Raw genomic sequence first — 16,585 nt, forward strand, 5'->3', positions numbered from 1 at the left:
TACTGCATTAACTTTTCCAAGTAAGGAATAAAAATAAATAAATTCTGATATAGAAAACCAGTTTATTGCAGCAATCTGTTTTGGATTACACAGGCAGATTTCAAATGAGAATGTTCCATAAATGCTGAGGGATTAGCATTTGGATTCTTATATTCCTCTCCAAACAATATACTTAGATTCTATTAAGAATTTAGCAACTTAATACATTTTTATATTCTTCTTACTTTTATGATATTTGCATTCAAAATTTATTATTTTGGTTATAAGATTCATTTGACATAAAAGTAATTTCACTGTATATTATTACTTTATTAAAGATTTGGAGAATGATTAACATTTCTCCTTCAAAGAAATTATTTCAATGTGTATGGTTTTCAAATTAGTAATTTACCCCTTGATGAAGACCAATTTACAAATAGGAGTCAGACGTGATCTTTAACTCCTTGTTTTAAGTGGCCTCTGCAAGGTGTCAATACTTTACAGCTTTCTTTCTCTTTCTTTCTCTCTCTCTCTTTCAAACTAAAAAGTTCTTGGGGTAGATTTGAAACTCTGCAATGTCCTGTTCAACTTGCTTGCCTTCTGCCCATTAACTGATGGCCACTAACGGAGTTTATAATAATGCTGCTGTAGTGATGGTGGTTGCCTGGTGGGGATTTTCTGTTTCTCTCTGCCGTGTACTAGTAGGAACTTTTTTTGTAAGTAGAAGTTGTCTGTTCTTTCTAATTCATTTACTTAAGTATTTAGTTTTAAGGCTGGCCATAGTGGCACACACACACACACAAGCATAATCACACACAGACACACACATGAGCATAAACACATGCATATGCACACACACGTACACAAACACATGCACACACACGCAAAATTCATGTGTATGTATTTTTTAGATAGTACCACTATTAGGTTTTCACATTACAAATAAGAATTAACTGTGCTTCACAGGCATTTTTAAACTATGGGATAGTCTACCATCTGCTGATACTGGTAAAAGAGTCAATGGAACACACCTGAAGCATTTATTTACAGCCCCGCAGCCCAGGCCCAGCTGTCCCAAAGTTCACTATGTAGAGCAGGCTGTCTTTGACTAAGAGAGATCCACCCGCCTCTGCTTCCTGAGTGCTAGGATTAAAGGCTTGAGTCACCACTCCCAGCCAAATTGATATACTGTTAGGGAAGTGATAAATGTTATTTTTCACATGAAAATTATGTTGAAGGGCAAACAGGCATATTGAATGCTGTCATATTTATCCTCTGTGTCAGTTGGCTTCTCTTCATTTATGGCTAGAGCTTTCATAACCTTTTTCAGAAATAGTTGGAGTAAAGAAAACAGTTTATCGACATAAAACCTGATCAGTTGGTCTGAACCCACTACTCCCTAGATACTCATTCTTGAAGCCATAAGCCTCCCCAGACCTGCATGTGCACTTCTGGCCTCAGCAAGGGCCTCTTCCACCACTTTGGAAGTTGTTCTTCTAAGTATGTGCTAGATATATTCTTTTGACTTTTCTTCCTTCTTTGTTTGTTTTACTTTGTTTTGTTTTTCAAGACAGGGTTTCTCTGTGTAGCTTTGGCTGTTCTGAGCTCACTTTATAAGCCAGGCTGGCCTCGAACTCACAGAGATCCACCTGCCTCTGTCTCCCCAAGTGCTGGGATTACAGGCATGTACCACCACTCCTAGCTGACTTTTCTTTTTAAATGAAAACAGGATTTTTTAGATTAGATCACTTGACTGTTATAGAGTCTAGAGAGAAAAATTTTAGACCCCTTGGATAGTTTTAAAACCTTAGACTAATTAAATTACCAAGGCAGTGCATAGAATGTTTAAGATTGTTTAATTGTTTGATAAAGACGCTTGAAAATTAATCTTAGAAGTGTCTTTTGTATTCTATAAGTGTCTGTAATTTTCTTCTTTTTTTTGTCCTTTAGGTTCTTTTCCTCTTATTGAGGGTAGGCAGTACCCTTATTTCTTAAGGTTAAGTGTAATCATTTGAGGACTTGCTACAAGTCTGCTCCACAGGATGGCCATCTGAGAAAAGTGGTTTGGTCAGGCTGTCTCTGCTATAATAAACGCTACTCACTACATGTCATAATAGCTGAATCTATCCATTAAGAGGGTTTTTCTTAAATTCTATATGCATTGGCTGTGTTTTCTTTATTCCAGCAGTATAACTTAATGAATTTTTCTGTCACATGACCTCATACACTTGGTATTAATGCTACTCATTTGTGTATTTCCCTTGACTTACCTAGGCATCGGCCTCCAACACAAGCACAGGATTGCTACTGAGTTCAATGTCTGTGGATATCGTGTCTGAGAAACTGAGACAAATAGAAGGGCTGGACCAGACCATGCTGACTCAGTATTGCACGACAATCAAAAAGGTGACTATGTGTGCATCTTACCTGCAGATGGGACTGAGAACAGAAGACAGGCAGGATGCTGGGCAGCACATCTGTACACTGAGCCACTGTACTGCGACACCTCTAAGTGAAATGGGTGCTTTCGTTTTGGGATCCTGCACTTGATCTTTTTGCCTAATTTTATAAGTAGATTAAAAAAAAGCTGAATTACAGTACTACTTACCCAATGGTCTAATAAAAATAATAATAAAATGTCATGATGAACAATACAATAGCTTGTTCACTGTGGAACAGAGAACATCGTGAGGCTACTTGGGTTCGTCCATTATCTTCAGCTGCACACAGTGTACATGGCTAATCTGAAACCTCTGGAATAGGAAACATTTTGAGCATGGAGATCAGTATAAGTCAGCTACCAGAGCCTTTTAATTTGGGGCTTTGTGTTGAATGCTCAGTGAATAAAATCCGAATGACTATCCCTCCCTAAGTGGGAAGCAGTGCGCTTGGAAGCAGTTTTGGTTCCAAGCGCTTTGGGGTAGGGTGCTTGGCCTGCAGTATGTGTTTGTGTGGCTTCATAAGAAATTACAGAGTGAGCTTCATTCCCACAAACGATCATTTTTATATCACGTAAGATTTATGATTATGTCATAAATCTTGTGGGCTTGGCTGATGCATCCATGAAGGTTTCGTCTTTCAAGCCTTAGAGTTTCAGAATCACCCCAAAGCTGAACAGTTGTGCCTAGAGATGCAAGACATTGCCTACATGAAGTTAACCAAATGCAGTTACAGATTTTCTTCTAACCTAAGCTTTCATATCACAGTTATTGAAGTAGAAAAGTAGAAGATTGGTAGCAAGCTTCTGCTGCTTATGTCTAAGTAATTCCTCTAAGGAATTGATTTATGGGTACAGTCTCACTAATCTAATCCCACATTTGGTCATAAGAACTTCAGCGCATGTCCTTTTTCTTACAGAGCTATTCCAGGCTATCCCTTCCGTCTGAGTCAGTATCTCCTTACCACTCACAAACCCCACTCCTCCAGGCAGCTGACTAGTGTCAGGAAAGTCTGCTCTGTGTCTGCCATGGACAAGCTCTGTATCCTTGTTTCTTTGGAATTAACTTAGAAATGGAACATTTTACCAATCTCCAACATAAATGCTACCTAATTTTACCAGTTAGTAGTGAGGTTTTTTTCATAAAATCAGAAGGCCACCCTTAAATTATGCTACTCAGTTCTTATTTCTCATTTAAGTGCAGCAGAATTATAGGGACCGAAAAATTAAAAGCCTGTTTTGTCAGAAGTTTTAACAGACTGAGTAGTGAGTAGCTGAACAATCTTTATCTATTGTAAGTGGTGAATCGGCTTGTTAGACACACTTCAACTAACAGTCACAAGCATAGAAATCATTTTTGCTCCCAGCAGCCATGTTCATGTTAATATTTTCTCAGACTGGAATAGAAAAAGTAATGGTTTTGTTGTTGCTCAGGACAGAGCAGGGGGAAACATTTGCATTTGGTTGGTTCTGAAGCATACTTTGTTTCACTGAAATGCTTGACACTTAGAAAAATGTCAAGTGGTCTGTGAGGTTGAGCTGCAGCTCATTGTACTGCACACAGAGTGGTGGCCACTCTGAGGGCAGCCTCTCTCAAAATGGAGCAGAAGAGACTTGGAATCACTAGTAATTCAGAACACTCTAGATTTTGTTTCTATTTTCACCCAGGCGAACATAAATGGCCGGGTATTGGCTCAGTGTAATGTTGATGAGCTGAAGAAAGAGATGAATATGAACTTTGGAGACTGGCATCTTTTCAGAAGCATGGTAAGCTTTTACATCATTGTCATACTACAGCACTTTATCATAGCGCATAAAGTTGTCTGCAGCATTGTACAGGAACTAAGAAGGACTGGCCAAAACTGATAATTTTTCCTTATTAATTTTTAAAAAGTTTGCATTTTGTGTATGTAACTTGTTCTTACTGAGTTTTTTTAAAGGGATATTAGAGAAGACATTTATTTATTTATTTATTTATTTATTTATTTATTTTGAGTTACATTTTATTAACTTTGTATCCCAGCTGTATTCCGCTCCCTCATTCCCTCCCAACCCCACCCTCCCTCAACTCCTCCCTGCCCCTTTCGAAGTCCACTGATAGGGGAGGACCTCCTCCCCTTTCATCTGACCCTGTTTTATCAGGTATCTTCAGGACTGGATGCAAAGTCCTCCTCTGTGGCCTGTCAGGGCTGCTCCTCCCTTGGGGGTGAGGAGGTCAAAGAGCCTGCCATTGAGTTCATGTCAGAAATAGTCCCCATTCCTCTTACTGGGGAAACCCACTTGGATACTGAGCTACCATGGGCTACATCCGAGCAGAGGTTCTAGGTTATATCCATACATGGCCCTTTCTTGGTTGGAGAAACAGTCTCATATAAGACCCCTGTGCTCAGATATATTTGGTCCTTGTGGAGCTCCTGTCCTCTCCAGGTCATATTAACTCTCTCTTATTTCATATGGTTCTCTGCACTCTGCCGAAGGTTTGGTTATGAGTCTCAGTATCTGCTTTGATACACTGCTAGGTAGAGTCTTTCAGAGGCCCTCTGTGGTAGGCTCCTGTCCTGTTACTTGTTTTCTCCTACATCCAATGCCCATCCCATTTGTCTTTCTAAGTGAGGATTGATCATCTTACCCCGGGTCCTCTTTCTTGTTTATCTTCTTTAGGTGTATAGATTTCATTATGTTTATCATATCTTATAGATCTAAGTAAGTGAGTATATACCATGTGTATCTTTCTCCTTCTGGGATACACTTGTATTGAACCCAGTGTTCTGGGGAGTAGTCACAGCAGCGTGTGGATCTTGTCCTCCCTGAGGAAGAAGTGGTTTACCAATTTCCAGGCTTTTATTTGGCAGGTTGGGGGGACCTGCTCTCCTTGACCAGTTCCAGGAGGGCTGCTCTGAACCCACCAGGCTTAACCTTTAGTGTCTGTCCTTGTCCAGTGCTCTGTATTAGCAGCAATACATGTGAGCCACTGTAGAAAGAGCCCTACCTTCAACATGAGGTCACTCTTGGTACTCCTCAGGTTCCTGTGGTCCTCAGTCCACTCCCAGGTGAGGTCTGATCACCCTGGCTTGTCATTAAGAATATTGGCAAATTGGTTTCCCCAGAATCCCTTGAAAACTAACCTTCCCCACCCCACACCCAATGGCTCTGAGTGGCCACTTGTCATAGCTGGCTTTGGATTAGAACTGGTTCTGCTCTGAGGTCAGCATCCCCATCATCATAATTCTCACTGCTTCCTGCTTGGTTCTGGTTTCCTTTGACACACTTCAGTTGAATTTCTTTTTATTTTTAAGCATTAGAAGTTGTACACTAAAATGCTGATACTTCTCTTAGCACTGTTAATAGGATTAAGGTAAGGCTTGGCATAAATCACTGGGCAGTCGTAGGGGAGTATGCATTCTTGACCCTTTTGTAACAACCTTAGTGCAAGGTTATTACTTTATCTGTCATGCTCTCTGAAGCCTCTGTAGTATGGTTTGGCCATGCAGATGACTGTTCTTCTTCTCTTAAGATCTTAGAGATGAGAAGTATGGAAAACCAGGTAGTCCCCGAAGATTCACGGTTTCTCAATGAAAACTCCAGCGCCCCAGTTCCTCATGGGGAATGTGCTCGCCGCTCTTCGCACAGTGAGCTGCCTCATACAGAGCTCTCCAGTCAGACTCCCTACACCCTGAACTTCAGCTTTGAAGAGCTGAACACACTGGGGCTGGATGAGGGGGCCCCACGGCACGGCCATCTGAGTTGGCAGGTATTCATTCTGTGTCATTTTCTCATATGATTAGAATAAAGACTGTGCAGATATACTGGTGCATTAAAACACTCATTCAGAGGACTCCGCTGAGCAAGAGGGATGGCTGTCTACTCAAGGAGCTGGTTATTTGAAGGGGAAGAGTCAGTAAAGTACAGGAGAAAGTTAGGTTATTCAGAAACTGACAAGAAGAGTGAAAACACAGTCACAGAAGACAATGGCAGAGAGTAAGAATGGGGGGCTGGGTGTGGTGGTACATTCTTTTAATCCCAGCACTCCAGAGGCAGGAGAATCTCTGTGAATCCGAGGTCAGCCTTGTCTACATAGAGTAAGAATGGAGTTGTATTAGGGTGTTTGCAAATTTGCCTTTCTTTTGTTGTTTTGCTGTGAGGTTTAGTAATTACCAGCTAAAGTACACCTGTATGGAAAGGTAGCATCCTGCTGCCTACCCTACTGACACCTTTAGTTTGGTTTTTCGTTGTACACAGGAACAAACACTACACACCACACCTTTTCTTCCTCTCATGTTGTTCAGGCTGCCTTCCACTCCAGGGCCCATGACAGTCACCTGCCTCAGCACCCTGAGTGCTAGGACCACAGGGCTGCACCGCTGTATGGGTTACCATACACATGCTATCTTTGGGGATATTCTTAGACAGGTACAAGCATCAGGAGCAGACGTAAAAGCGAGTAATGTGCGAGGAGTAAAAGGAGAATAAGAAGAAAATAAGCGAGGGCGGGCCAGAGCAGGGTGCAGAAGACCAGCGAGAGAGGCCACGCCAGTGACTGCGAGGGAGCTTTGCACTGGGCACTGTGGGAGAGCAGTGCCTAGCAGGAGCTCTTGGTGACGGCTTCTATTTGGCAGTGAAAATATATTGCATTTTTTCCATACTGTCTACTGTAAGTGAAGAAGCCATTTTGTTATTAGATACTCACTGGTACAAGAATTTCTTTACAGTGAGCTGAGTTCATTTTGGTCTCTTTATTCTGACAGAAGCACTTCCTTTCCTCTCCAGCTTTCTGAGAAGCCTCCTCCTCACTGTTCAGGAGCTTCCATCTGTGACTTTCCTATCAGCACAGCTGTGCTCAGGCTACCCCTTGTTCTTAGCCTCTGTGCTCTTAGAAACATTCAGGACCTGGGCTGGCGAGATGGCTCAGCAGTAAGGATGCTTGCCACAAGCAAATGACCTGAGTCTGCTCGCTGGGACTCACACGGTATAGGAGAGAACCAACTCCTCAGAGTTCGCCTCTCACCTCCACACACATCCCCAGATCCCTGTGTGTACACACACACACACACACACACACACACACACACACACACAGGGTGAAGTAATAAAAATCACCAGGACCCAGAAAACTTTTATATATGTAAATTACAATAAATAGTTAGATGACCTGAAAATGTTTCTAAATATGTTTAAGCAATTATGTATTAACATAAATAACTCTTTTACCAAAAACAAAAACAAAAAAAAAAAAAAACAAAAAACAACTTTTTAAACAAAAAATGAGAATGGGAATTTTTGCACATATCTTTAATGAATGGCTTCATAGACCACTGGACCCCAGGCACTGCTGCCTCACATCTCCTATGACAACACACACATGTAGCTCTGGGCAGGCCTGTGTGAAGAGAAAGGGCACAAAATGTCCTACAGAGTGCACTTTAGGACACAGGGCTCCCCTGCCCAGAGCTCACACAGCATTGAGGGCTCAGCCGAATTAGTGGGTTGAGGGAGGCACATTCTGTTCTTCCGGTCTGATGGCCTCCTGGGGGATCTCCCGAGGATGAATGAACGCTGTCCTTCCAAAGAAAAGATGGCCTTGCCACTATGCCTTTGTTCTAGCCTTTCCTATGGGCCATTCTCAAACACTTCGATGCTATTTCTTTCATTCCCTGCTTCCTTTTCCTAATCTGTACTTTTACTTGCTCATTTATTAGCTTTCCTGGGATCTAAGGCAGCTCTAACCTCAAAACTCAGTATTTAGAAACCAAACTTGAAAATATCTCATTCTGTCTTCACTGGGTCCAGCTAGCCCAGAACTTTGGTTGCTGTGCATTACAGACCTTTGTTTTCTTTCTCTGAATTAAAATTTGACAGGAACTTCGTATATAATTTGAGTGGGGTCCTTTTATCATACCTTGAAGACTTTGTTTTTGACATCTGTCTTTGTTTTGTATTTATCTCTTTTAAGAGGAATTCTTTCTAGGTGATTTTACCTTAAATAAAACAATTTGAAATTACTAAATGCACGTGCTCAGATGACTTATACAACCTGAAATTGTTCTTTTAAATATAAACAGTAAAATAATGTTGCTAAAAATTTGTAAGCTAATAACAGTTATTCATAAATTCATAGCTTTTGCTAAACTGTTATGTCAATTTTTTTAAAGGCCCTGGTATTTTGATTACTTTTAAATTATTAGCATACATATGTGTTTCCAAAGCTGATGTTTTATTATGTCTTTTCCCTTCTTATTTGAATTCTTAAATTTTTTTTTTCTGTCTTCACAGTCACAAACTCGCAGAACCCCAAGTCTCTCGAGTCTCAATTCCCAGGATTCCAGTATTGAAATTTCAAAGCTTACTGATAAGGTGCAGGCCGAGTATAGAGATGCCTATAGAGAGTACATTGCTCAGATGTCCCAGTTAGAAGGGGGCACAGGGTCATCAACAATAAGCGGCAGATCCTCTCCACACAGTACATACTACATAGGTCAGAGTTCTTCAGGGGGCTCCATTCATTCCAGTCTAGAGCAAGAAAGAGGGAAGGAGAGTGAGCTAAAGCAGGATGACGGGCGGAAGTCATTCTTAATGAAGAGGGGGGATGTCATAGATTACTCCTCATCAGGGGTGTCCACTAATGAGGCTTCACCTCTGGACCCCATTACTGAAGAAGATGAGAAATCTGACCAGTCAGGTAGTAAGCTGCTCCCAGGCAAGAAATCTTCAGAACGGCCCAGTCTCTTCCAGACAGACTTAAAGCTTAAGGGAGGTGGTCTGCGCTACCAGAAACTGCCCAGTGATGAAGATGAATCTGGTACAGAAGAGTCAGATAATACCCCACTACTCAAAGATGATAAGGATAAAAAGGCTGAAGGCAAAGCAGAGAGAGTGTCCAAGTCTCCAGAGCACAGTGCTGAGCCAATCAGAACATTCATTAAAGCAAAAGAGTATTTATCAGATGCCCTTCTTGACAAAAAAGATTCCTCAGATTCAGGAGTGAGGTCCAATGAGAGTTCTCCCAACCACTCTCTTCACAATGAAGCGGCAGATGACTCCCGGCTGGAAAAGGCAAATCTCATAGAGCTTGAAGATGACGGCCACAGTGGGAAGCGGGGGATGCCACACAGCCTGAGTGGCCTGCAAGATCCAATTATAGCTCGGATGTCCATTTGCTCGGAAGACAAGAAAAGCCCTTCTGAGTGTAGTCTGATTGCTAGCAGTCCTGAAGAAAGCTGGCCTGCGTGCCAGAAGTCCTACAACCTGAACCGAACGCCCAGTACTGTCACTCTGAACAATAACACGGCTCCCACTAACAGAGCCAATCAAAACTTCGACGAGATGGAGGGAATCAGGGAAACTTCCCAGGTCATTTTGAGGCCTGGGCCCAGTCCCAACCCTACTGCTGTTCAGAATGAAAATCTGAAGAGCATGGCGCACAAGCGAAGCCAGCGTCCCAGCTACACAAGGCTCTCGAAAGATGCATCCGAGCTGCATGCAGCCTCCTCAGATAGCACAGGCTTTGGAGAAGAGAGAGAAAGCATTCTCTGAAGAAAAGAGAAGTGAAGTAGCATTTTCCTACCTTAGGAGGGAACTGTCATGCCCTTTGAATTGATCATCCATCACCATTAGTCATCATGTTTCTGCATCACAGATCCCTGATAGGCTCTCAGGCATATGGTGAAACAGAGATCCTCTGTCCAACAGAGGAAAGCCTGAGAGAGATGGTCAGCAGTCATTGCCATTGTCACCTTCATCGTGGGCAGTTAAAGTCTCATCACCACTGTTAGGGCACTGTACTGGCACACAACTATGTAGAGTGATGAGAGGCAGGCTGAATATAAAAATAGGTCAGAAGTATATTTAAAGTTGAAAAGGCTTAAATCACAAGGAAAAAACTCCTTTATAAAATATTCATGAAACATTTGAAAGAAGATACAGTGTTAGATGAAGCAGAAACCAATTTTGCTGTTAGTGTTTAATCTCAGTACAGATTTATAGGTTTTAGAGTAGCCCAGAGACTAAAAGTGAATGCCTAGCAAATGGATAGCCAGTGTTCTGTATAAGACTCATTGCTTTTTAAAGAGGCTTTAAAATTTAAGTGGAAAATATATACTAAAGAGGGCGATAAAAGTTGATGAGAAAGTGAGTCAGCAGAACCCAAAGCAGTGTCCTGGGCCATGGTGAATCTTTAGCAGAGGAGGTGAGGGAGGCAGTATATTCCTGGGATGCTCTCTCCAGACCCACCCCTGGCTTCCAACACTATCCACTGTGTCCTCAAAACCATCTTAGTCTGTTCTGCAACTCATAAGTTATACAACTAAGTTATGAGTTCAGCTCATGGCAAAGGAAAAACATAATACAAAGTTTTTTGTTTGTTTGTTTGTTTGTTTGTTTGTTTTTAGTAGTACTGGTGATAAAACCCAGGACTTCACGAATGCTAAGTCCTGTGTCACCAAGTACATCCCCAGCCCCAAGCACAAAGCCTTCCTTCAGAAATTCAGGAAGACATGGTTATAAGAGGCACAGTAAACTCTTAATAAATAAATGTATCAGGAAATTGTTATATTAAAGGAGTTAGTGACAGTACACTAGACAAATGACAAGGAAATATTTAGTTTGCTAAAATTAAAACACTGCCTTCTCTACTGCAATAGTTTGTTTAACATGTCTGTTCTTAAATCAGCATTTTTAACTCTGGGGAGAAAGTATAAAAACTGAGGCGTGGTTTTAAAAGAGTTTGAAAGCATACAATAAAGCAAGACTAGAGACTGAGCTGGTGTGACCATGACACTCTACTGACCATTATTCTTAGCAAAGCTAAGAGAATGAGCACATACATTTGAGTATCATGAAGGCTAGAGGTGTGCCTGTCACCATCATGCATTGAAACTGTTTGCCACTTGATCATAGCTTGTTTGTGTAGAATCAGTTCTAGCAGTATGTCCTGAGCCAAGGGTAGGACTGTAGATGGTGAGGTCGCAGGCTTAGTGTTTGTCGAGATGCCCCTCACTGACTGGACCTGTGTGGTTTACTTGGCGCTGTGCTGGTAGCTGCTCCGTGTTTCACTGCCTTGCTGTTTGAGTGTAACTGAGCATTTTCGTGAAGTACATATGTTGCATGATCTTTAACAGGTATTTTTAAACATTAAAAACAGCACAATGTTACTGACATTATGCATTTTACTACTTATAGTGTTTATTAGTATGCAATATTATGTAATTGGTACTTCAGAGGCAGTTTGGTCTCTTTCCAGGTGAGTAATTATTGCTCACAGTCATGGGAGTCCTTTATTCACACTGTCTGTGAAGTCGTTACTGGAGTGCCAAGTGCACACATAGACTAGGAACAATAAAGAGTTGCATGCTATTCTGACTCATGGAGTTTTATTCACTATAGCAATGACAATTCACATTCTGATTAAAAATTAAAACATGGTCTGTGTGTCTGTTTTGTCCTATGACTGGAGTTTGTAAAGACTCATGAAGTTGACAGAATGTTCCAGAGAGTCCTTACTATATTCTGAGAGAGGTTGCCTCTGAAGCCCTCGTGCCTACCTGGTGCTTTCTTGAAGCATCAACCTTGCAGAACACATGGCACCGTAACACCGAGAAGTCCATTTCTATAGCTAGAGGCAGAAGATCCAGATCCCTGCAGAACGTCAGCTTATTACATGAACATTCTGGACAAACTTGTTTTCTCCTACTGATATAGAAATTGACAGGCCAGATGGATTCCTGAGTCACCATTATCCCTTTGAATCTGCATGTCAGTGTGTGTCTTTGTCTATTTATAATGCATAGCTCAATCTGATTCACACACAGGCAAAATTCTGCATTAAGCTGGATAACATAATAGAAAAGCAAGCCTCAAACCCTGCCAGTCTCTTGGGTTCTGTCACTCAGTCTTGGATGAGCCACCTTAGCTTCACCTTCAGCCACAGAGGGGATGTTGATGTAGTATCCTACATGGCCTTCTAGAGGGTTATTTCTGAATACATCTGCAGACCTGGCTGTCCTAGAACTCACTCAGTAGACCAGGCTGGCCTCGAACTCAGATCTGCCTGCCTCTCCCTCCTCAGGACTGGAATTAACAGTGTGTGCCACCATTCCTGGCACCATTGGTATTTTTCTTTTCTTCCTTTCTTTTTTCTTTCTCTCTCTTTTTTTTTTTTTTTTTTTTTTTTTGTTGTTGTTGTTGTCGAGGAAGAAAGGGTCTATTTGGCTTATGCTTCTACAGCACTGTTCATCATTTAAGGAAGTGAGGACAGAAACTGAAACGGTAGGATCCTGGAAGCAGGAACTGACACAGAGGCCATGGGGTTGGGGCGTGGGTGCAATGAGCTTTCTTCACATATCCGTTGGTATTTTTCAAGTGAGTCCCTGTGCTGGATGGTTAAGGATCGGGAATCCTACACTCTGGATGTTAAGCTTTTCTGAGCCTGGGATCCTATGCCTGTAATCCCAGTACTGAGGAGACGGAAGCAGGAGAGTCAGGTGTTCGAGGTCAGCCTCTGCTACCTTAGAGAGTTTGAGACCAGCCTGGGCTATGTGGGGCCCTATCTCAGAAAACTAAAAATGCAACCAGAAGCAGTGTTTTTAATAAGAGAACTTGTTTTCGTGTGCTATTGTATAGGTTTTAACTATAGTTAAGATAATCTTAATTGCCTAAATAAGTAATTTTAGAGTTGTATTTGCTTAAATCCTCATGAGAACTCGGCACGTTCGCATGTTCTACTGCTATAATAAAATAACCTATGATAATGATTTTTTCCTTACTAATATTAGAATTTTTTGAATGAAATTCTTTTTTTTTCCCCTTCGGTCTGGCTTAAGTACTAAATTTAAAAGGTTGTAAGACCATATAACTTATTGTTATACCAGGAATTCTCAGCCTCTTTAGAAATATCCCTTAATTAAAACAAAACAAAACAAAACAAAAACAAACCATGAATTCCTGGCTAACTCCTGAATAGATCACTGTACTTACCAGGAAAAGAGAGCCTAGGGTCCCCTTTAATTTATGGGTGAATGACCTAGAAGGATTAGGTAGAAAGGAGGGTGCATAAAATTAACATTTTGGCAAATACATGCTATGGATCCCAGCCTGCCTATCCCCCATCCTCTTTCCTGGGCTTAGCAGTGGCAGCAGAGGAGAAAAGCGAATGGGGACTCTTGTGCCCCGGGGCTGGTGGGCCACCCGAAGTGAGTGCACTTCCGCCCTCGAGCTGACGCCTAGGCTGAAGTTACCCGAGTGGACTGAAAAGTAGAGATTTATGGAGAACAGTGAGCTGGCTGTGGATGGTGTTTAATTGGCTCATCGATTGGCAAAGGTTGAGAATCCCTGGTTGAGACTAATTAAGTAGAAAGAGCTTAAAGTCTTACGCAATGTTAAACCCTTTCCTGCCTAGGAAGAAAATGCTGCCCCTGTGCTAGATAGACAGCGGTTCAGAAGATCCAGTTTAAACTGAGGTATGTAAAAAACTAGTTTTCAAAGTAAGAAGCATCTGGAACAGATGCTGGTTGACCACTGTCCCCCACAAGGTTGGATGGTTTTTAAAATAAATGACTAGCAAACCTTGCTTGCTGTGAGATCATGTCTCCTAGGACTGTCAAGCTACACCCATGAAGTCTCACCAACATGGCTGCCTCACCATGATCTGAGCAAGGACAATAGGCTTGCCAGAGTGGAATGGGGGTGGGGTGGGCTCATGAGGCCTCAGCCCTACACAAAGACCTACAGGTAACTAAGGAATGCTGACAGTGGGAGAAACAGTCTTAGCCAGGGGAGAGCACACCAATTGTTCATCCAATACCAAATGGACAGCCCTGAAAACATACAGACAAGTAACATTATACAAACTGGGCAGGTTATACGTATGTTTAGGGATATATATTTATATAATACACATGTAACAATAATTAATGAAAAGTAGAGACCATGAATTTGAAGAGCAAGAGGGAGTATATGGGGGAGTTTGGAGGGACGAAAAGGGAGAAGTGAATATATTATCTCAAATAATTTTAAAAAGTAGCAAGCCACGAGGAAGGTGCTTGTGGATGAAAGGTTTCCTAAGGACGTTCCAGAACTCAGAGCTGAAACCCTTTCTAGAGGTGCCTCAGTAGCCGAAGGATGGAGCATTTTGTGGTCTCCCAGGAGGGTGAAGCATTTTGACTCAGGATAGGATTTCACCCTGATAGTCCCATCAGAAAATTAACAGACCCTAGAGTGCCAGAGGTTCTCCCATGCTGCCAGTGCTTCCCGGGAGCACTGTCACCAGCCCTAAGAAGGGCCAGCACTTAAAATGCCAAGTATGGCATCTACTGGTGCCTATTGCCTTTGTGCTGCTATAGAGTTGAAGTGTCGCTAGTGAAGGGCTGTCTGTTTTCCTAGAAACACTAGTGGGATGGCTCTTTAGGAGTCTGGAATCTGAACTGAAGTGAGGACCAACCTAAATTAGGGAAAAAAACCAAAACACATGCAGTGTTACTATTTCAACAAAATATTCTGAATCTGCCTGTGGGGGTGGCCTGTGGTTATTGGCTAACAGACTATGCCCCAGGCCTTACTCAGCAGCTAAAGTTGTCCTTTGTGTGTTATTGATTCTAAGGCTGTGTATTAGGAGTCATTTTACTGCAGTCTAACACAGCATGGACCTGGCATAACAAAATGAATTACTAAACTATGAAGACATGAGTGAGTGAAACCATACTCGCACAACAGAACTTTATTCAGGTTAAGAAGCTGTTTGAGGTCATTAAGGGCTTGATTATTCGTGATCATTTTCTCATTTTATTGTATTTACACGTATTTACCTCCTTCTTTTTCAAGGCAACAAGGGCTCTAGAACCTTAGTATCTGCCCATAGAGCAAGCAACGCTTCTTTCTCATTCTCCTGACAGTTCGGTTAATTTTCCCAGCTGGCTTCCTCACCACGTATAAGGGGGTGAAGAAGACACGGCCTCCACTCTAGCCCTGCCATGCCAGAGAAGAAATATGTCACCTTAACCAGATTTATCTGTTCTTTGTAATTGTAGGATTTAAGTTAGTTTTTAATGAAGTGTTACGTTTGTAAGAGTTCAGGCAAAAAAGCCCAATGTATAATAAAAAAAAATGTAAATAATGTAGCTTTTCCTCTCATGTGCTGTAGCACGTTCTTGGTCAGATGACTAATAAAATGTTAGATATTTTCAAAATCGCCACAGTCCTGACGCTTGCAAATTGTGTTTCTTAGAGTTTCTAAAAGGCATGCTGTTTTCACCTACTGCAAATTAAACTACTTTATTTGGAAAGAGATTTTTCTTTTTGGATTCTGTGTTTACTCCATGTTTTGCCCATGATCTTTTCGGTCTTCTTTTTCTTTTTTGTATGTGTTTTCTTGGAGGTTGCTTTATACGCATCCCATTCCACCAGGAGACATTATTAACACAGTACCACAAGAAGACACTTCAGCGCAGCTCAAACCTGCTTTCAGATAGCCCGGGGCAGTGGGCAGAAATTTCTGTGAGTGAATAAGGCAGATCTAAACTAGGCTAGTAAAACTGCCAGAGTCCTACACCATGTGTTAAGAATGCCCTGCCCCCTGCCCCCTGCCCCCTGTCCCTTGCCCCCTGCCCCCTGCCTCCTCACCAGAGTTTCTCATAGGCCCGCCTCCTGTCTAGCCTTGGTAAGCGTCTCTGGTTACGATTCCAATGATCTTTCAAGATGTAGTAGCATGCTTAGCATGCTTGATTAAAAATTCCCAAGGATGGATACGAACAGCCCACCATGAAAACCATCCTTTTCAAGTGCTAGGCAGTGTGGTCTGCACATGTTTCAAAATCCTCTTGTGCACTTAGTCTCTTCAGCCCTTGGTATCATGGTGATGCCCAGCTCTTACATCAATGCAATTCCAGAGTCAGACTAAACTGGTATTTCTGTACTTTATGCCAGAATCTTGAGAACTATATTCAAGCGTGACTTGGGCTGTGGTGAACTTCACGCCCATAACTACAGTGAGACTGTCTAACACCAGGACCACCACAGTGCCCCACTTGTCAGCCAGCAATGAGCTTCAGCCTTTCTTTCAGTGGGTTATTTTCAGTGACCACCTGTCACCCTTCTGTCATTTGCCACCTCAGACCGTGCTGATTGCCTGACCTGTAAGGAGTTTGCTGTACTAGGATTTCATATTGAATATTTTTATAGGAA

General features: G+C 42.0%; 1 protein-coding gene across 12 annotated transcripts in view; it reads left to right on the top strand.

The window, feature by feature from the left end:
- Kidins220 (kinase D interacting substrate 220) overlaps window positions 1-15,691 on the top strand; it is a 108,656-nt gene extending 92,965 nt beyond the window's left edge. For 10 of the 12 annotated variants that reach the window (XM_060366300.1, XM_021661722.2, XM_060366303.1 and 7 more), the window contains 4 exons: window positions 2,254-2,385; window positions 4,085-4,183; window positions 5,931-6,167; window positions 8,687-11,833. In XM_060366300.1, coding sequence (XP_060222283.1) covers window positions 2,254-2,385; window positions 4,085-4,183; window positions 5,931-6,167; window positions 8,687-9,946 — 1,728 coding nt within the window. In that variant the 3' untranslated portion in view covers window positions 9,947-11,833. Of the gene's footprint in view, window positions 1-2,253; window positions 2,386-4,084; window positions 4,184-5,930; window positions 6,168-8,686; window positions 11,834-13,805; window positions 13,867-15,226 lie in introns of those variants that run through there. The other 2 variants (XM_060366317.1, XM_060366319.1) reach the window with 2 other exon arrangements.
- The last annotated feature ends 894 nt before the right edge of the window (window positions 15,692-16,585 follow it).

Source organism: Meriones unguiculatus, chromosome 1, assembly GCF_030254825.1.
Source record: "Meriones unguiculatus strain TT.TT164.6M chromosome 1, Bangor_MerUng_6.1, whole genome shotgun sequence".
Lineage (NCBI taxonomy): Eukaryota > Metazoa > Chordata > Mammalia > Rodentia > Muridae > Meriones > Meriones unguiculatus.